The following is a 21777-nucleotide window of genomic DNA, read 5'->3' on the forward strand; positions in this document are numbered from 1 at the left end:
AGGCAGGGCAGCTGATTTACTCTGCCTAACAGTAGGGCTGGCCCTGGATTCTGTGGGGAAGCAGTTCTTTCATACGGCCATATGTCTATGAAAAGGTCATCCACCTGACCTTTCAGCTTCCTCCTTAAGTTCTACATCCTTCCGCCAATGATTACATGACACAAGTGCAGAAAGCCATATCACATTCCCATATTTGCCCCAAGTAAGTGAATATTGAGATGGGCTTCCTGCTATCTCCATGTACCTCCATCTCCCATGCACCTCACCTTGGATGCAATCATCTTCATTTCTGATCTTGTCTCTAGTAACCCGTTGCTGATGCAAACCCAAACACCCAGTTCCTCCATTCTTTGTAATGTGGCTCAAGGTCGCCTAGGGTGGTATTTGGCTTCGACAGCCATAATCTCTAGAGCTCATGCACAGAGAGTGAGAGTTAGAAGAAAGGTGGGAGAAAGACCTATGGAAGCTCCTCACCTGTCACAACCAGTTCCATGGGGTCACTTGACTCTGACCAACGAAAGGGGAATCCTATGCGGTGATATCGGCAGGTGTAGTTCCCTCCATCCTCCAACCTCACTTCAGAGAAAAAGAACTTGGTTGCATTTCTGTTTTCTTCGGCCTTTTGTGATGCTATCAGGTTGTTTGATTTGAGCAAGGAGAAGGTCACATAACTCTTTGCCCCCTGACACTCAATGCTGACATTCATCCCAGTAGAAATCTGCTGTGTTGGTGTCAGAGTGATGGAAGGTTTAGAAAGCCAGGGATCTAGTGTTAGGAAAAAGAAAAGAAAAAAACAGCCAGGAAAGGATTGAGACATGTTGCTTGTGGTGCATTTAATGCATCCTGCTAATTTGCATCAGATCCAAAGACCTGTTTGTTATGCACAAAATCACTTTCAATAGACATGTATTGGATATACTGTGCGGGCACACTGTGCAAAGAGAGTAGCATCCAAATACTTTATCATCCAAATTATTTCAGCTTCATCTTGTTACGAAAAAGGAGCAATGCAGCTGAGTGCTCCAGATGGCTGGAATGCCAAACAGGATGTTGATGTTTTGGGACTGTACCGTGGGAACAAAGGACAGTCTATTCAGTGTACTGAGCACCGGATGTTAGCTCAGAGTGTCACATGATCTGTACTGGAAGTACATGGGAGGAGTAATTCTCTCTCTGCTGTTGGTGATGAGAGAGTGCAGTCACGTTTTCTCTGTACTGCTGGAAGGACAGAAATAAAGGCATGTAAATACATTTCTGTCTGTCTCTCTCCCCTCCCTGGTGATGGTAGGGGAGGAGTGGTGTGTTCTTCTCACGTTGAGAAGGATCGCCGATTGAGACCTCGCCTTATCTTGCCGGGAGTCGCAGACAGGGAGGTCAACAAGGATTCAAGCCGGGCACCTGGAGGGTGGCCAATTCCTCTGACTTTTGGCTTGAAACCGACACATCTCTCTCCTCCCATCTTTCTACCCATTAATGGTGCAAAGACATGTTTGAAAGTATGGACAATGTGAACAACCATTTCTGAAGATAGAGGGCAGGAAGGGAGGCTGAACCATATGCTAGTTCCCTGAATATTATCCCTGCACCATCAAAACCAGTAGCTGGGGAAACTAATAATGCAGAGTGCATAAGGAAATCTGCCTTATACTGAGTCAAACCATTGGTTCATCTATCTTGGTGTTGTCTGCTGCACTGAGTGGCAGCATTGCAAGCATGGATCTCTCCCTGCCCTACCTAGAGATGCTGACGATTGAAGCTGGAATCTTCTGCATGCAAAGCAGATGGTCCACCACTGAGATAGGGAACATGTAGCCATCCAGATGTTCCTGTGTGTCTTAGCCAGCATGCCCATTGGTCAGGCATGGTGGGAATTGCAGCAGAATCACATCTGGAGGGCCAAAAGCTCCCTTTCCCTGCTCTACCACATCATTGTGGCAAACTATGTACCACAAGTACCACAGAATAACACAACAGCAGTCCCCCCCCCCCACTTCTGGATGCAGTCTCTTTGGATTACGACCAGTAAGCAGGACGTGCCTCTGCTTTTCAAAATATAAAATGGTATATAAACATACATTTCCCCAACAGTATATTAAGATATATTAAGAGATGTAATTAGCTAATTCATCATTATTTTTTGAACTATATCCCAAGACACTCAAGCCAGCATAATGGTTTTTTTACCTCGTTTTGTCCTCACAACAACCATGTGAGGTAAGTTAGTTGGCAAAGAGTGTGGTTCAATGTCATCCAGAACCATCAACTGCTTCATCACGCTGGCAATGGACACTCTGACAGAGACTTTCACCTTTTGGTTAAACTACGGTTCCCAAACTACATGGAGGAAGCCATGACTGCTAAAGTGGTATAAGAGTCTTTGGTGTGGATGCAACCCATGACAGAATCTCACCTGTGATGTTGATGTACACTCTGTCACTGTAGTTTGAGCATCGCTGATTGAAGTCCAAGTCTGATTGGAAGCAATAGGTACAAAAGTAGATCCCCCCATCAGTTCGTTTAGCATTGAGAATGGGAAATAAAATACTGCCTGGTTTCATCTTCTTGATCTCACGGTTACCCCAAGAATCTTCCCTCAGCAGAGTGAATTCTGCCATTGGGTTCTCTTCACTCTTACAGCGGATGGTTGCATTTCCCCCCAGGGCAATTATTTCATGCGAACTGACTGAGATGGAAGGTTTGGGATAGAAATGCTCTGAATGGGAAAGAGAAGAAGAGGGATGTTTAAGGGCTGGTGCAACTCCAACATTCAGCAGAAGGCAGAACTACAATCTTATAGGAATGTGATATAGAAAGAGAATGAGAGAGAGAGCCTATATGTTAGGCAATGCATCATTTCCTTCTGGTTGAAGATGCAATAAATTCGACCTCCACTTTAGTATCATTTGTGAAACTGGCACACCAAGACACAGCTGAGCCCTCACCTGTTATGTTGATGTAAACTCTGTCGCTGGAACTTGAGCATTTTTTAACTTGGTCTTGAATGAAGCAATACGAACACAGGTAGATCCCTCCATCTGTTTCCTTGGCATTAGGAATGTGAAATACAGTACTAAATGAATCAGTACTAGAAAACAAATGCCCCGGAGTCCCTTCCTTGGAGAAATAGAAAGTTGCTTGTTCACGGTATTCATTTCTACAGTGGATGAAGAATTGTGTCCCTGGGATGACGAGAGGACTGGGACTCACAGAGATGGAAGGCTTTCGATAAAGCTGCCCTGCGAAAGAGAGAGAGCTGATATGCGGAAGGTGGAACATCTGCAACTGTATCACTCTAAAAAATAGGAAACTTTTCTCCTGCTCTTGGAATATCTGCTCACCTGGGACAGAGAAGATGAGTGGCAACGCCATGTGAAACGGCCTGACTCTTGTCGCATTTGGCAAGAAGGGAGGGGGCATTCTGGCAGGAACGGAAGTGGGGGGCGTGCAAGGAGTGGCACATTCCCATTTTGCCTCAAATGGCGACACAGGATGGCCCCCTCCTGTCTTTATGCAACACCCATGTGCTCCATGGGGTTGTCTGCAGATACATTCCCACCTAGACATATGCAACCAGCCACAATCACGCAGAGTCCTTACATGTGTGTCCACACTGGATTCTCTGCAGACAACCACATGTAGCATGTGATTGTTGCTGAAGGAGTGGGGACATTAGGGTTAGGGATTAAAACGAGAAACTGCTTTGCTTTCAATGTAACTGATGCCCTGCACATGAATAGGTCTAAGGATAGAACAAAATTCTCACCTGTTACGTTGACATAAACGTTATTGCTGAATTCTGAGCATGTATTTTCCGTAAAGCAATATTTGCACTTGTAGACCCCACCATTGGGTTCTACATGTTTGGCATTAGAAAGGGGGAAATCTGTATAATATGAAGCAGTCTTAGAATCCACAGCCGCTGAACTCCCTTCCTTGACAAGGTAGAAAGTTGCTTCTGAGTTAAGTTTATTCTCACAGCGGATATAGAATTTTTCACCTAGGATAACCCGAGGACTTGGTATCACTGAGATGGAAGGCTTTTGATGAAGCTGTCCTGGGAAAGAAAGATAACAGGAGTGAGATGGGAGACTTGTAGTAGACTTGTATCAGGGTACTAAAATCCACAAAAGTGTGGTACGTATATTAATCTGTAACATTTTCCAATTGACATATATCTATATTTTCACATATTCCTCATCACCATCCTGTTTTCTGAAGAAGTAGGAATCATATTTTGAACTGAGCAACAGCTGTAGGGCCAACAATATAGACTTCAACCAATGACTCACTTCTGAGATAGCAGAGAGAGGGGGAGGGCTCTTTAACTTCCCCTTCCCTGTTGACATTGGAGGAGGACAGGGTGGAGAGGAAGTAGAAGAGTCCAGAACCTGAGGTCCTTTATTTGCTCACTCTCCTGCATAAGCCAAAACACAGGAGACAGGCAGGACAGCGCCAGTTGCGATTCATGCAGCCGGGAGGCAATGAAAGAGAAGGTTCTCCCTTAGTATCTGGTGATGTTTACAGTGGGAGGGGCAGGACTAAGGATCCCTGTGTCTAAACAGCCCTTGCACCCAAGAGAAATAAACTGAAGTGGATAACTGGGAGGACGGTTTCCTTGACAGGTTGTCTAGAGACAAATAAATCTGAGCAGTTCAACTTTTCTAGAAAAAGAGGTAGCGGAAATCACCATGAAAGCCTCCCTTGTTCTCTGATAATGGCAACTGCCCCCACCTAAAAGATGCCGGAACTGAGTTCCGACTGGAAAAAAGCCTTGAATATGAGACAGAGAAAGTCTACCATGAGAAAAGTAGTCCTGGTTGGAGGAGTCTACGGCATTTAGTTCCCATTCTTCTCACCCCCTATTTTTTATCACCATTCTCACGGCTGACTGACACTCACCTCTGGAGATCTGCCACTGCCTGCTCAGCCAACACCCTGGAAAGGAGAGGATCCATTTAGAGTCCAGATATCTGAGCAACAGAAATGGAAGCCGGGCCTCCAATCTCCCAGGCCTGCTCTTGCAAACACTCTGACCCCACCGCCCTCCAAGGAGTGAGACCAACCTAGAAAGAGGATGCTGGAAGGGAATTTCATGGCTTGGCTTCTGTAGCCAGCAGTTTCTTCCGTTCGCTCCTAATTCTGCTGTCTCCCGAGTGAAGATCTCAGCTGGAGGCTGTTGCCGCTGAAACCCAGCAATGTTCTGTGATGCAGCTCTTCCTCAGAACAAATGACTCCTCTCTGATCGGCCAATGCTGTTGTCCTTTTTCCGTTGCCAAAGCTGCCTGAGTAACCACATCCCTTATTAGTTTGCATCTATCTGATGGTTGCAAAACCAGAGGAAGTGAAGGACTGAGTGTTTGGCATGGAACACAACTCCTATTTTTAATTTTTCTAGTTCTCAGAGAGAGAGAGAGCATCTCAGTAGTATTGTTGGGGCAAAAGAAATCTAGTATGCCCAGTTGTACATCATGGCAAATTCAAGCTCTGGTCACTTACTGCCTCCTCCCCAAAGATATTTTGCCTATGCTTTGGACCCTCTTGGTCAAAAAAGGACATTTAAGGAACAATTAGGAGACATGGTGGTACAGATACGTCGTGAGTTGTAAATTTAAGCTCCACAGAGGCATTGGGACTGCAGTTATGGTGGCTCCCCACAGTAGAGGAACGACCAGCCCCCAAATACAGTATTTGGCCCATTCATCAATCTGATCTCAGTTGGTTATGAAATCTTTAAAGACAGATTTGTTTCTTCACCTCCCAGGTTTCTCATCCTATCTTTTTATTGCCCCCGCTTAGAGGAGCTCATCCGACAGTCTGTATTGAAACGGTGGTTGGTTGGTCCTTGTGAAAGGCGTGAGGAAGCCATGCCTGGATCTGAGCACTTCTCCAACAATGTGAGATATTTGTCTGTTGCCCGTGCTTCTTACTAGGGGGGCACGGTTTGCATTTTGTTAAAATAACCCTGCAGTAACCCAATGATTCATTTGTATTTCCCACCCACAATTTCTAGAATGGATTAAAAAAATGGGGGGGGGTTTACATCCCAAAATTCAGGACAGCAGAGGAATTTCTACCCCCTTTTTTTCTTTCTTCACTAGTTTTTGCCATTGTGGCAGCAAGTGTAGCAAGTCTCCCAGAGGCACGCTAGGGCGTCTGGAAGGGCACTCCTTCCCCCTGTACACCCTTCCACATGGTCACATACACCAGCTACACGATAAACTGTTTATGACAGAAAAAAAACACACACCACTTTGTCCCCTGCCTTTGCCAATTAAACTAGGGATATTTCATTTCCTTTCCTTCAGGGGATATGCACTAGCATTCTTCCATGCTGGCTCCACACAACAGTCTTCTGCTCTCATACCCCGAAAATCCTCTCATTTCCCCCGCTGGATTTCAGGAGCTGCTTTCTCACTGAGGGTGGGCATTTCGGAGTTTGCTACTCCTTCCCAATCGCAGTTTAAAGCAACAGAAAAGCAATTAATTCACAGTCACATTTGTGTTTGATGGACAGGTATGCTTTTGACTGATTTTCATTTGATACGGTTACTATAAGAGATAATAAAAAAACAAAGCAAAACACCCAGACAAGGAATAAAATCATAAGTTACAGAGTTAATACACATAATTCGCTTAGTTATTTCAATGGGTTTTCTCTGAGAAGGGCTTAGCTGAAGAGTAAGTTAAGTCTTCCAAACTCAGGGCCGTCTTACCCATAGATGCTAATGGTGTGGGGAGCCGGGGCACCAGGTTTTGGAGGGTGCCAGGCGAGAGTCCGGGGAACACCGAACGAGCGCGCTGAGTGAGCGAGGGTTTCATGTATTGCTCCTGCTGAGCATTGGCTCAGTTTTTCCCCTTTTAGCCTGCAGGCGCCGAATTCTGCGGAGTGCCAGAAGGTGAAAAGGGAAGCGGGAGAGGTGCACAAACCCTTGCTCGCTCGGTGCAGGCCCGCTCGCTCGCCTAACGGGTTGAGGTGCAGGAACGCACGGCACCCCTCCTGCTAGCCGTCTTCATCTTCAAGCTGGGCATCAGGCACCACGGATCTCCACAGGGCTGGCTCCCCCGGCCCGCTCGCTGCCCTCACCCGCCTCCACCATGCAAGCGCAGCACCCGGAGCCTCCGCCTGCCATGGCCACCGCAGCCCGAAGCAGCCAGCTGAGCTGGGAGGTGCCTCATCCAGCCTCCGCCTCTTCCCTGCCGGAGAAGCTGCCCCCCCCCCAACTGTTGCCCTCCTCCTTCAGCCCCGCAAAGCTGGGTGCGTCACAGGCAGCGCCGTCCCTTCCCAAGAGGCTCCCTCCGCTGCTGCTGGTCTTCCCTCCCTAAAAAAAGGAGGTTGACAACTCTGGGAAACGGGGTGGGGCGCTGCTGCAAGGATCTTTGCACCATGCTGCCGGATATGCTTAAGACGGCCCTGTCCAAACTTTTTTAAAAAGCTCAAAAAAAAGCACAGAAACAGAAGCCTCTAGTATTCTCGTCCCACCCCAGGCGCTTCCAAAAAGGTGTTATCACAGAATAGAAATTTGGCCTTCAGATGAACAAGAAATGAAACCAGTCTCTATGGGATGCCTGTGGCTTTGCATGTCTCGGATGCCTCAAGGAAGGGTCTTGACTCGTGGAACTGAGTCAGAGCTTCTCAGCCTTGCCTGCTGCACATGAACTCAGCCACGATCAGCACCAAGGAAAGCAGGACCAAGCCAGCAACTCCCAGGCGGATGTTGATCTCCATGGATGTAGAAGTGTTTGCTGTAGAGTGAGACAGAGAAGAGTTACTACTCAATTGTTAGTTGTGATGAAGGCAGGGTGAGGAGGAAAATGGTCTCAAGGCTGTGGCCCTCGGCATACTTAGCCCCATTGAGTTCAGGGGGACTTACTTCTGATTTCTAAGAACATAAGAACAGCCTGCTGGATCTACCTGCCAATAGAAGCAGCCTTCTAATCTACTCCACTTGCCTTTTACTTCTGACTAGAGCCAGAAAGATGATACAAAGCATACTAAGTCTGCAAGCAGTGGACCAACTGACTGCTCCACTAATAAGATGGCAGGGATACATGTTGCGTTTCAGTTTTTCATGTCACTGCAGGAGCATCCAAAAGTGGTCAGTTTACGATTGGTCATTTGCTGGGCGTTGCATTCAGAATTACTGGTCCATAATGTGGGCTTGAAATTTCATCCACCAATAGATTGGTTGGGTGGTCCTGGCTGAAGAGAGCAGAAGGTCAGGTTCAGCACTGCCTGGGGGTCAGCTGGGAGGTTCAGTAACTCGAGCAAAGTCAGTTCTCATAAAAAAAAAAACACCTTTGTTTTTAAAAAGAAGACTTTGTTAAAAGCAAAAACTTCACATGATTACACAATTTAGGACTGCTCAGAAGCCAAGAAAATAACAAAACTATCTCATCTAGCTGGCTGACACAAAACACGCAAATTGTAGCAGGCTGAGCAGGAAGGCAAAAGACAATCTAAGGTCCGAACAGGCACTGATCATCCCTTCAGGATGAAAGCTCCCTCATACCAGCCCCACCCAGATTTAAGAGAGTGCTAATTATGGTGCTCACCCCCTCCATCCCAAAGGAATCAACACCTGTTCCCATCACAGGTCTTTGATTAGCATTCAGCACTGGCCTTGAGACCTTAATGAGGAACATCTGCATTTGAGCTCAACATTCCAGAATTTCTAACAACCTCCCATACAACCCACAAGCTAGCCTTAAAAGGGACTATATCAACAAAGGAAGTCTCATACAGCATATAATACGTATTGTAAAAAAAAGGATCAACAGCACACGTGCCATGTTCTGATGGAAATTTGACCAAAAAAATGCAGGAAGAGTTAGGCAAATCATATACAGTGGTACCTCGGGTTACAAACACCTCGGGTTACAAACACTTTGGCTTACAGACTCCACTAACCTGGAGGTAGTACCTTGGGTTAAGAACTTTACCTCAGAATGAGAACAGAAATCAAGCGGGAGCGGCGCGGCGGCAGTGGGAGGCCCTATTAGGTAAAGAGGTAGCTCAGGTTAAAAACAGTTTCAGGTTAAGAACAGACCTCCCGAACAAATTAAGTTCGTAACCAGAGGTACCACCGTATAATATATGCAAGACATGCATTCCTATTTTGCACAACTAAGACTGCTATCCTAATCCTTGATCTCATGGATGGGTTTGGATCGAACAGACATCCCTGTTCACTGGCCTCCTCTGCAACCATGGAAAATGTTTGGATCGAACAGACATCCCTGTTCACTGGCCTCCTCTGCAACCATGGAAAATGTTGTGGAAGCAAAACTTTTGCCAGAGAAGTTTCCTAAAATGGGCTGTTTCGAGGGTGGGGCAGAACTGAACCAACCATGCAGTCACTAAGAGGAAGCTGGACAATAAAGCTTCCCATAGATTAACCCCCAACCCCCTAAGATTGAAGATTAATGATGAGACAGTGGGGTGAAGTGGGGTGGGGAAAGATTGCAAAATGAATAATTGGAATACAGGATATATCTTCATTGAGGCTGGCAATTGGAGTTTGAATGATACCAGGTTTATCTGCTCTACCACTTCAAAGGGCCGCAACCGCCTCGCCTCGAACTTCCTGCACCTCCCCTTCATTGGCAAGTCCTTTGTCGACAACCATACCTTATCCCCAACTTTGATCTCCTCCCCCTGTTGTCTCAGCTCATCAGCGCTTTTCTTGTACGCAGTCTCAGCATTGTCCAGTTTTTCCCTCAGTAGTTCTTGTAACACCTGCATCTTCCCTATGGGCTGCTCTGCTGCTGACGTATGATTCCCAGCATCTTTACCAAACCACAGTTCTCTGGATTCTTTTGAATGAGTCATGTGCTTTAAATGGTGTGTATGCCATCCATCCATCTCTCTCTCTCTCTCTCTCTCTCTCTCTCTCTCTCTCTCTCTCTCACACACACACACACACACACACACACACACACACTTTCCTTTACACTGGGAATATATGTGCAGATGAAACAATCCCAATCCACGGGAAATTGGGTGGGGTAACTGCTGCCATGCCAGAAAGGAGAGCACCAGTTTTGAAGTTGGAATGATCCACGTGACTGGTCCTAGCAAGATGGTTGATTAAATCACATGTATTTTCCAACAGGATGCAGGGCCAGCCCAAGCTATTTTTCTGCCTGAGGTGAGGGACAAGGGGGTGCCATTCCTCCCTCCCTCTCCATGTACAAAAACTCACCAGCTTCTCTAGGTTATGCAGAGCTTGCACTGTGGGAGGTGGTATGGCACCCAACTCTGTCCTCTAGCACTTCTCTTCCACTGCATCTTCTGTCTCAGGCAGGGCAGCTGATTTACTCTGCCTAACAGTAGGGCTGGCCCTGGATTCTGTGGGGAAGCAGTTCTTTCATACTGCCCTATGTCTATGAAAAGGTCATCCACCTGACCTTTCAGCTTCCTCCTTAAGTTCTACAAGTTACCACTCCAGCACCCTACCTCTCATCTGTCTTATTCAAGAATGTACGTCAAAATGCTAGCACGTCAAAATGCACGTCAAAATGCAAGTAGATAAATAGGTACTGCTCCAGCAGGAAGGTATACAGCATTTCCATGCGTTGCTCTGGTTCGCCAGAAGCGGCTTAGTCATGCTGGCCACATGACCCGGAAGCTGTACGCCGGCTCCCTCGGCCAATAAAGCAAGACGAGTGCCACAACCCCAGAGTCGGTCATGACTGGACCTAATGGTCAGGGGTCCCTTTACCTTTACTTTAAGTGAATATTGAGATGGGCTTCCTGCTATCTCCATGTACCTCCATCTCCCATGCACCTCACCTTGGATGCAATCATCTTCATTTCTTATCTTGCCTCTAGTAACCCGTTGCTGATGTAAACCCAAACACCCAGTTCCTCCAATCCTTATAATGTGGCTCAAGGTCGCCTAGGGTGGTATTTGGCTTCAACAGCCATAATCTCTAGAGCTCATGCACAGAGATTGAGAGTTAGAAGAAAGGTGGGAGAAAGACCTATGGAAGCTCCTCACCTGTCACAACCAGTTCCATGGGGTCACTTGACTCTGACCAACGAAAGGGGAATCCTATGCGGTGATATCGGCAGGTGTAGCTCCCTCCATCCTCCAACCTCACTTCAGAGAAAAAGAACTTGGTTGCATTTCTGTTTTCTTCTGCCTTTTGTGATGCTATCAGGTTGTTTGATTTGAGCAAGGAGAAGGTCACATAACTCTCAGCCCCCTGACACTCAATGCTGACATTCATCCCAGTAGAAATCTGCTGTGTTGGTGTCAGAGTGATGGAAGGTTTAGAAAGCCAGGGATCTAGTGTTAGGAAAAAGAAAAGGAAAAAAAACAGCCAGGAAAGGATTGAGACATGTTGCTTGTGGTGCATTTAATGCATCCTGCTAATTTGCATCAGATCCAAAGACCTGTTTGTTATGCACAAAATCACTTTCAATAGACATGTATTGGATATACTGTGCGGGCACACTGTGCCAAGAGAGTAGCATCCAAATACTTTATCATCCAAATTATTTCAGCTTCATCTCTCTCCTCCCATCTTTCTACCCATTAATGGTGCAAAGACATGTTTGAAAGTATGGACAATGTGAACAACCATTTCTGAAGATAGAGGGCAGGAAGGGAGGCTGAACCATATGCTAGTTCCCTGAATATTATCCCTGCACCATCAAAACCAGTAGCTGGGGAAACTAATAATGCAGAGTGCATAAGGAAATCTGCTTTATACTGAGTCAAACCATTGGTTCATCTATCTTGGTGTTGTCTGCTGCACTGAGTGGCAGCATTGCAAGCATGGATCTCTCCCTGCCCTACCTAGAGATGCTGACGATTGAAGCTGGAATCTTCTGCATGCAAAGCAGATGGTCCACCACTGAGATAGGGAACATGTAGCCATCCAGATGTTCCTGTGTGTCTTAGCCAGCATGCCCATTGGTCAGGCATGGTGGGAATTGCAGCAGAATCACATCTGGAGGGCCAAAAGCTCCCTTTCCCTGCTCTACCACATCATTGTGGCAAACTATGTACCACAAGTACCACAGAATAACACAACAGCAGTCCCCCCGCCCACTTCTGGATGCAGTCTCTTTGGATTATGACCAGTAAGCAGGACGTGCCTCTGCTTTTCAAAATATAAAATGGTATATAAACATACATTTCCCCAACAGTATATTAAGATATATTAAGAGATGTAATTAGCTAATTCATCATTATTTTTTGAACTATATCCCAAGACACTCAAGCCAGCATAATGGTTTTTTACCTCGTTTTGTCCTCACAACAACCATGTGAGGTAAGTTAGTTGGCAAAGAGTGTGGTTCAATGTCATCCAGCACCATCAACTGCTTCATCACGCTGGCAATGGACACTCTGACAGAGACTTTCACCTTTTGGTTAAACTACGGTTCCCAAACTACATGGAGGAAGCAATGACTGCTAAAGTGGTATAAGAGTCTTTGGTGTGGATGCGACCCATGACAGAATCTCACCTGTGATGTTGATGTACACTCTGTCACTGTAGCTTGAGCATCGCTGATTGAAGTCCAAGTCTGATTGGAAGCAATAGGTACAAAAGTAGATCCCCCCATCAGTTCGTTTAGCATTGAGAATGGGAAATAAAATACTGCCTGGTTCCATCTTCTGGATCTCATGGTTACCCCAAGAATCTTCTCTCAGCAGAGTGAATTCTGCCATTGGGTTCTCTTCACTCTTACAGTGGATGGTTGCATTTCCCCCCAGGGCAATTATTTCATGTGCACTCACTGAGATGGAAGGTTTGGGATAGAAATGCTCTGAATGGGAAAGAGAAGAAGAGGGATGTTTAAGGGCTGGTGCAACTCCAGCATTCAGCAGAAGGCAGAACTACAATCTTATAGGAATGTGATATAGAAAGAGAATGAGAGAGAGAGCCTATATGTTAGGCAATGCATCATTTCCTTCTGGTTGAAGATGCAATAAATTTGACCTCCACTTTAGTATCATTTGTGAAACTGGCACACCAAGACACAGCTGAGCCCTACCTGTTATGTTGACATAAACTCTGTCGCTGGAACCTGAGCATTTTTTAACTTGGTCTTGAATGAAGCAATACAAACACAGATAGATCCCTCCATCTGTTTCCTTGGCATTAGGAATGTGAAATACAGTACTAAATGAATCAGTACTAGAAAACAAATGCCCCGGAGTCCCTTCCTTGAAGAGATAGAAAGTTGCTTGTTCACGGTATTCATTTCTACAGTGGATGTAGAATCGTGTCCCTGGGATGATGAGAGGACTGGGCATCACAAAGATGGCAGGCTTTGGAGAAAGGTCCCCTTGAAAAGAGAGAGAACTGATATTTGGAAGGTGGAACATCTGCAACTGTATCACTCTGTAAATAGGAAACTTGCTCTTGGAATATCTGTTCACCTGGGACAGAGAAGATGAGTGGCAATGCCATATGCAACGGCCTGACTCTTGTCGCATTTGGCAAGAAGGGAGGGGGCATTCTGGCAGGAACGGAAGTGGGGTGTGTGCAAGGAGTGGCACATTCCCATTTTGCCTCAAATGGTGACACAGGATGGCCCCCTCCTGTCTTTCTGCAACACCCATGTGCTCCATGGGGTTGTCTGTAGAGACATTCCCACCTAGACATATGCAACCAGTCGCAATCACGCAGAGTCCTTACATGTGTGTCCACACAGTGGATTCTCTGCAGACAACCACATGTAGCATGTGATTGTTGCCTGAAGGAGTGGGGACATTAGGGTTAGGGCTTAAAATGAGAAACTGCTTTGCTTTCAACGTAACTATGCCCTGCACATGAATAGGTCTAAGGACAGAGCAAAACTCTCACCTCTTATGTTGACATAAACTTTATCACTGAATTCTGAGCATTTATTTTCATTAAAGCAATATTTGCACTTGTAGAACCCGCCATTGGGTTCTACATGTTTGGCATTAGAAAGGGGGAAATCTGTATAATATGAAGCAGTCTTAGAATCCACAGCCGCTGAACTCCCTTCCTTGACAAGAAAGAAGGTTGCTTCTGAGTTATTTTCAGTCTCACAGTGGATATAGAAATCTTCACCTAGGATGACCTGAGGACTTGGTCTCACTGAGATGGAAGGCTTTCGATAAAGCTGTCCTGGGAAAGAAAGATAACAGGAGTGAGATGGGAGACTTGTAGTAGACTTGTTTCAGGGTACAAAAATCCACAAAAGTGTGGTACGTGTATTAATCTGTGACATTTTCCAATTGACATATAACCTAAGGTCCTTTATGTTACTCGGTTGCTCACTCTCCTGCATAAGCCAAGACACAGGAGACAGGAAGGACAGCGCCAGTTGCGATTCATGCAGCCGGGAGGCAATGAAAGAGAAGGTTCTCCCTTAGTATCTGGTGATGTTTACAGTGGGAGGGGCAGGACTAAGGATCCCTGTGTCTAAACAGCCCTTGCACACAGGAGAAATAAACTGAAGTGGATAACTGGGAGGACGGTTTCCTTGACAGGTTGTCTAGAGACAAATAAATATGAGCAGTTCAACTTTTCTAGAAAAAGAGGTAGCGGAAATCACCATGAAAGCCTCCCTTGTTCTCTGATAATGGCAACTGCCCCCACCTAAAAGATGCCGGAACTGAGTTCCGACTGGAAAAAAGCCTTGAATATGAGACAGAGAAAGGCTACCATGAGAAAAGTAGTCCTGGTTGGAGGAGTCTACGGCATTTAGTTCCCATTCTTCTCACCCCCTATTTTTTATCACCATTCTCACGGCTGGCTGACACTCACCTCTGGAGATCTGCCACTGCCTGGTCAGCCAACACCCTGGAAAGCAGAGGATCCATTTAGAGTGCAGATATCTGAGCAACAGAAATGGAAGTCGGGCCTCCAATCTCCCAGGCCTGCTCTTGCAAACACTCTGTGTGAGATTTTGACCAACTTCGGCCCATCTGAAGCTGATACAGGCTCGTCTTATCTTGAGCCTAAGCAGAGTAGTCCACACAGCAGAAGGATAAGCAGGTAAATGTGCTACATTGCTAATTTTATTTTATTTACACTCTATGCTGAGAGAATACAAACATCCATGCTGCCTCTGCCGGGAGCAGAGAAGCAACTGTCTCTCTAACAAAGAAACCGGGAGAACAGTGAAAAACAGGAAACCAGTGTACGTCACATCCAGTCTCCCTTTCCCGTGGGAATCCAACAGTAACTTGGACTGTGGAATGCAAAACAATGTCTTGTGACTGCAGTTGCTGCTCAGTGAGGGAAATAGAAACCAACACTCTGACCCCACCGCCCTCTAAGGAGTGAGACCAACCTAGAAAGAGGATGCTGGAAGGGAATTTCATGGCTTGGCTTCTGTAGCCAGCTGTTTGTTCCGTTCGCTCCTAATTCTGCTGTCTCCCGAGTGAAGATCTCAGCTGGAGGCTGTTGCCGCTGAAACCCAGCAATGTTCTGTGATGCAGCTCTTCCGCAGAAGAAATGACTCCTCTCTGATCGGCCAATGCTGTTGTCCTTCTTCCGTTCCCACGGCTGCCTGATCAACCACATCCCTTATTAGTTTGCATCTATCTGATGGTTGCTAAACCAGAGGAAGTGAAGGGCTGAGTGTTTGACGTGGAACACAACTCCTATTTTTAATTTTTCTATTTCTCAGAGAGAGAGCATCTCAGTAGTATTGTTGGGGCAAAAGAAATCTAGTATGCCCAGTTGTACATCATGGCAAATTCAAGCTCTGGTCACTTACTGCCTCCTCCCCAAAGATATTGTGCTTATGCTGTCACTTTGGAACCTGTTGATCAAAAAAGCACATTTAAGGAACAATTAGGAGACTTGGTGGTGTGTCCCTCTGTATAGACTCACAGATACATCGTGAGTTGTAAATTTAAGCTCCAAAGAGGCATTGGGACTGCAGTCATGATGGCTCCCCACTGCAGAGGAACGACCAGCTCTCAAATACTTGTTTCTGTCTTACTCTGATGCTGTCCTTGGCCCAGCTCTGACATTCATGGTTTTCTTCTATATAAAAGAACCGCAGCAAGCCTCAGGCTCATGTGCCTCCTCCAGTGTGGTGTAGTGGTTAAGAGCGGTAGACTCGTAATCTGGGGAACTGGGTTCGTGTCTCCGCTCCTCCACATGCAGCTGCTGGGTGACCTTGGGCCAGTCACACTTCTCTGAAGTCTCTCAGCCCCACTCACCTCACAGAGTGTTTGTTGTGGGGGAGGAAGGGAAAGGAGATGGTTAGCCGCTTTGAGACTCTTTCGGGTAGTGATAAAGCGGGATATCAAATCCAAACTCTTCTTCTTCTTTTGTCAGGTAGGATATTAGAAGCTTCCATTTCCATTTGGATTAACCAGAGTTCTCCCTGACTTCCAAATCATGGTTTGATTGTGGTGAAATCTTTCCATTAAAATAAAATGAAAGTCAAATTTTAATCTACTTCCTTCAATTTTTCTCTGTTAACAAAAGTAGAAGGTTACTGAGAGACCTCAGACTTAGCAAAGCAAGGAGCTCAGGAAGCTGCCTCAGAATGAGTGAGTCAGTTGGTCCATTGAGCCCAGTATTGTCTGCAATGACTGACAGCAGCTCTGCAGGATTTCAGGCAAGATTCTCTCGGTATTGTACTTGGAGATGTCAGGAATTGAACTGGGAATCTTCTGCATCCAAAACGGATGCTCTGCTACCAAGCTACACTCATTCCGCATTAGAAAGGCAGGCAGTCCCTTCCCTTGAAGTTAACGGTGACAACCACTGTGCGCAACATCTGACTCTGTGTAATAATCCATTTCCTCCAAAAGCAGGAGAAACAGAAGTGATACAAGGGGGCTCTGCAGAGCTCCTCTTTCTACAAAGTAAGGGTCTATATTCATCTTTCATTGCAGGCTGAGCAGACGATGAGGCAGGCTCCCTGGAACTCCTCTGAGAATGACTTCATGTCAGGACTGGCCTGAGGTGTTTTGATGCCTGAAGCCAAATATTGTGCAGCGGCACTGTAATAACAGGGCAGGGCATCAGGTTATCTCAGAGACTCTGAGAGAGGGAGGTAGTATTCCACAGAGCTTTGACAATGGTCTCTGTCCACCCCCGTCCCTAAAATAGCACCCCACAATAGCTTTGGACATTTCCACCCTTTCCACCCTTCCACCCCCTGCCTTTGCCACCCTTGAATTAAACTAGGGATCTTTCATTTCCTTCAGGGGATATGCACTAGCATTCTTCCATGCTGGCTCCACACAACAGTCTTCTGATCCCATACCCCGAAAATCCTCTCATTTCCCCCGCTGGATTTCAGGAGCTGCTTTCTCACTGAGGATGGGCATCGCGGAGTTTGCTACTCCTGCCCAATCACAGTTCAAAGCAACAGAAAAGCAATTACCTAACTCACAGTCACATTGGTTTTAGATGGACGGGTATGCTTTTTATTGCTTTTCATTTGATACGATTACTATAAGAGATAAATAATAATAATAGACTTCCGGTTAGCGCCAGCGCTTAATGGCGGATTTCTCCCGGAGCTCCGGGAGAGATCTGCTTCGTGGGTTCGGGTCCTGCAGCCACGGCGGAGCGAGGACCCTCAAAAATCACAGGCGCGTAGCCTGTGAACTGGAGACTCGGCGGGCACCTTTGCGCCCCCCCGACGTTGTGAAATAGCCTTTTTAAAGGCTACGGAACAGCGGAGGGTGTGTGGAGCGGTGCTGAGAGTCGCTTTCACCCAGCCTGCGAAGCGAAGCCGAGTCGCCATTAGCGGAGAGCGCTGACTTCTTCCGGTGAATTTGGACTAAAAAGAACAATTTTCCGTGAGTAGGATTGAACTTTAAAATATAAATTGGACGTTAAAATTAAAGAAATTGGGCACCGAGACGGACAAGCACTAAAAAGGAAGTCTGCTTTCCGTTCTGTAGCAAGATCAAAGCGAAAGGCATTCCAGCTGTAACTTTTTGACAGGAGTGCGAACTAAGAAATCCACCACCAAGCAAAGAACTCCCTCCCCCGAAGGCAGGAGGGGGGGGAAGAAGACTTTAAAGTGCTTTCCTGCCTGCTTAAAAGAATTTGAACTGTTTACCGCTGCTCCTTTACCTGGGGGTCGGACTGCCGGAGAAAAGGAACCGGCTAAGGACTGCCGCTACAAGAAGGTTAAAAAGTAACTGTAATATTGACTTTGGCTACTCTCAACTTGAAATACTTTATTTTGTTGCACAGTAAGTTATTTGCAGGATACTATTGATCTGGATCCTTTATAAAGAAAAAAGAATAACTGAAAGAGACTAGGAGGGCTTTTGTTTGTTTTTTGGAAGGTGTGGGAACAATTTGAAGGCAAAGAATTGACTTTACGCCCTCTAGAGGACTTGTGAATAGTTTCAGCAACAAGTGGAGCTTAAAACTTGAGAATTTTTTTTTCTGACAGCTTAAGAGTGTGGGAATGACCTTGAGTGAAAGACTTTGTTATGGCAGATGGTAAAGAGAAAGAGGACTCACAAGAAACAACCTTGAGATCTGGTAGACAATACAAAGTCGATCTTTCTATGCAAAGAAGGGCCTCTGTATCAGGAGCCTCTGGAACTGCAGCTGTCTCAAAGGCAAAAGTGAAAATAATGTCTTCAGAAGAAGCATTTGCAAAGGCATTGGGGAAAATAAATGACTCTTTGGAGGAACTAAAAAAGCAAGGCGCTGAAACAAATAAGAAAATTGAAGAAATCTCTGGGAAAATTGATTTAAATACAAAAAGTATAACTGACCTTGGGAACAAAGTGAACTCTAATGCAGAGGCAATTGGGAAACTACTGGAAGATTCATCTACAACACGAAAGATAGCTGAGGAAGCTAAGGAAATTGCAACTGCTGCCGAGGAAAAGTTCCCACCGGTGTACAGGAAATTAGATGAACATGAGCTGGCACTTTCTATGCAGGATATGCAACGCAAGGAGAGAAATTTAAGGATCAGACTTGTGCCGGAAAAGGAAGGAGACAACTTGGTGGAGTACTTGACAAAAGAATTCTCTGACTTTTGGAAGCAGGAGCTGGATAAGGAAGAATTTAAGATAGAGAGTGCATTTAGACTGGGAACAAGGCAGAGGAAGAACAGACCCAGAGATTGCTTAATAATTTTAAGATCAAAGGAGGAGAGAGACAAAATACTGAACCTGCATTATCAAACAACCCTTCGAATTGAAGATTTTCACATTGAGATTTTTAAAGATATTCCCAAAAGCATTTTGGATGCAAGAGGTTTTTACAAGGACTTGGTGACACTGCTGAAAAGGAACTACATACCATTCAGGTGGGAGTTTCCCCAAGGCTTGTCTTTTAAATACAAGGGGAAGAAAAGAAGAATAAAGACAGTGAGTGATAAAGACAAGTTCTTAGGAGAACACGAAGAAGACCTACAGAAAGAGACGTTTCCAGGACAAGGGCATCCTTCAAGCAAGGGACCACTAGATACGGATACGGAACCACCGACAAAAGAGGAACAACAATTGGGAGCTGTAGGAGGAAAGAGTAAATAATCCCATCATGGCTTTGCAACTTCTAACCTGGAATTGTAACGGTTTAAATATTCCCAGAAAAAGAAAAAATATATTTCATGCTTTAAAGAAAGACCAATTGGACTTGATTTGTTTACAAGAGACTCACGTGACAAGAGCACATAGAAAATTATTAATAAATAAAAGATTGGGACAAGAATTTATATCTTCAGACAGAGTAAAAAAGAGAGGAGTGGTGATTTACGCAAAGGAAAATTTGCAACCGAAACAAATTTTTAAAGACGACCAAGGAAGATATTTGGCAATTGAAATTCAATTTCAAGGAGAAAAGTTTTTGATAGTGGGAATTTATGCACCAAATGAAGGGAAAACTGAATTCTTTAAGAAGTTGCATGAGACTTTGATGGACTACATGGATTACAACTTAATTATGATGGGTGACATGAATGGAGTAGTTTCAACAAATATGGACAAAGCACAAAGACAGGTAGTTACAAAAGATGGAAGACTACCAAAAACTTTTTTTGAAATGACTGACAATATGGACTTGATTGACATTTGGAGAACAAAACACCCATTAGAAAGAGAGGGAACCTTCTTTTCTGAAGCCAAAATGACATGGACACGGATTGACCAAATCTGGGTGACTAGCAGTATGGCGTCGAACATAAAGAAAGTGGAAATCTGCCCAAAAACCTTCTCCGACCATAACGCAGTAAAGATGGTGATGAAGCAAACAACAACTGGCTCCTTCAGATGGAGAATGAATGACACCTTACTTAGAGACGAGGAGATTTGTAAGAAGGCCCAAAAAACTTTGAAAGATTATTTTGAAATCAACTTAAGGACTAAAGTAGAAAAAAGAATAGTTTGGGACGCAAGTAAAGCCGTGATGAGAGGGTTTTTGATACAACAAAATTCATTAAAGAAAAGAAAGCAAAATGAGAGGAAAGAGAAAATCTTGGAAAAGATAAAAGAAGGGGAAAGGAAAATTACTTTCCAGTCCAACATCATTCTAACTTTCATTAATTTTGTAGTATTTCTTTAAATAGTCCTTAAACTTTTTCCATTCTTCTTCCGCTGCTTCTCTTCCCTGATTTCGGATTCTGCTCGTCATTTCTGCCAAGCCCATGTAGTCCATCACCTTCATCTGCCATTCTTCCAGTGTGGGTAGATCCTGTGTCTTCCAGTACTTTGCAATGAGTATTCTAGCTGCTGTTGTAGCATACATAAAGAAAGTTATATCCGTCTTTAACACCCCTTGGCCGACAATGCCCAAGAGAAAGGCCTCTGGTTTCTTAGTGAAGGTATATTTAAATACCTTTTTAAGTTCATTATAGATCATTTCCCAGAATGCCTTAATCTTCGGGCACGTCCACCAAAGGTGAAAAAATGTACCTTCCTTTTCTTTACATTTCCAACATTTATTATCAGGCAAATGGTAAATCTTTGCAAGCTTGACTGGGGTTATGTACCACCTATAAATCATTTTCATAATATTTTCTCTTAAGGCATTACATGCCGTAAATTTCATTCCGGTGGTCCACAACTTTTCCCAGTCAGCAAACAAAATATTATGACCAATGTCCTGAGCCCATTTAATCATAGTTGATTTAACCATTTCATCTTGTGTATTCCATTTCAGCAGCAAATTATACATTTTTGACAGATTCTTAGTACTGGATTCTAACAATTCAGTCTCCAATTTTGATTTTTCCACCTGGAAGCCAATTTTACTGTCCAATTTAAATACTTCATTTATTTGGTGGTAGTGCAACCAATCTCTCACCTTCTCTTTTAATTTCTCAAAACTCTGCAATCTCAGTTTGTCCCCTTCCTTTTCCAGAATTTCCCAATATCTTGGCCACTTCGGCTCCATATTTAACTTTTTAACTGCCTTAGCTTCCATTGGCGACAGCCACCTTGGGGTTTTGTTTTCCAGCAAATCTTTATATCTGACCCAGACATTTAATAGTGCTTTTCTGACAATATGGTTTTTAAAACCTTTATGTGCTTTAACCTTGTCATACCACAAATATGCATGCCACCCGAAAATATTGTTAAAACCTTCCAAATCCAAGATGTCTGTGTTTTCAAGAAGCAGCCAATCTTTTAGCCAGCAGAAAGCTGCCGCTTCATAGTACAGTTTAAAGTCTGGCAGGGCAAACCCCTCTCTTTCCTTTGAATCCGTTAATATCTTAAATTTTATTCTGGGCTTCTTGCCCTGCCAGACAAATTTAGATATATCTTTCTGCCACTTCTTGAAACAATCCATTTTATCCATTATTTGTAATGCTTGAAACAAGAACAACATTCTTGGCAATAC

At 44.8% G+C, this 21777-nt stretch overlaps 1 protein-coding gene across 1 annotated transcript in view; it reads right to left on the bottom strand.

Moving 5' to 3' along the window:
* Positions 1 to 15934, bottom strand: part of LOC128398889 (immunoglobulin superfamily member 1-like) — a 70930-nt gene extending 54996 nt beyond the window's left edge. Inside the window, exons 1-12 of the mRNA XM_053360154.1 lie at positions 15287 to 15934; positions 14758 to 14793; positions 13825 to 14115; positions 13010 to 13303; positions 12479 to 12781; positions 11001 to 11291; positions 7644 to 7743; positions 4900 to 5213; positions 3764 to 4054; positions 2943 to 3236; positions 2411 to 2713; positions 475 to 765 (exon numbers count right to left, since the gene is read on the bottom strand). Of these exons, the coding sequence (XP_053216129.1) occupies positions 475 to 765; positions 2411 to 2713; positions 2943 to 3236; positions 3764 to 4054; positions 4900 to 5213; positions 7644 to 7743; positions 11001 to 11291; positions 12479 to 12781; positions 13010 to 13303; positions 13825 to 14115; positions 14758 to 14793; positions 15287 to 15317 (2839 nt within the window). The 5' untranslated portion in view covers positions 15318 to 15934. The remainder of the gene's footprint in view (positions 1 to 474; positions 766 to 2410; positions 2714 to 2942; positions 3237 to 3763; positions 4055 to 4899; positions 5214 to 7643; positions 7744 to 11000; positions 11292 to 12478; positions 12782 to 13009; positions 13304 to 13824; positions 14116 to 14757; positions 14794 to 15286) is intronic.
* Positions 15935 to 21777: the final 5843 nt, after the last annotated feature.

The sequence above is a fragment of the Podarcis raffonei genome, chromosome 13, assembly GCF_027172205.1.
Source record: "Podarcis raffonei isolate rPodRaf1 chromosome 13, rPodRaf1.pri, whole genome shotgun sequence".
Lineage (NCBI taxonomy): Eukaryota > Metazoa > Chordata > Lepidosauria > Squamata > Lacertidae > Podarcis > Podarcis raffonei.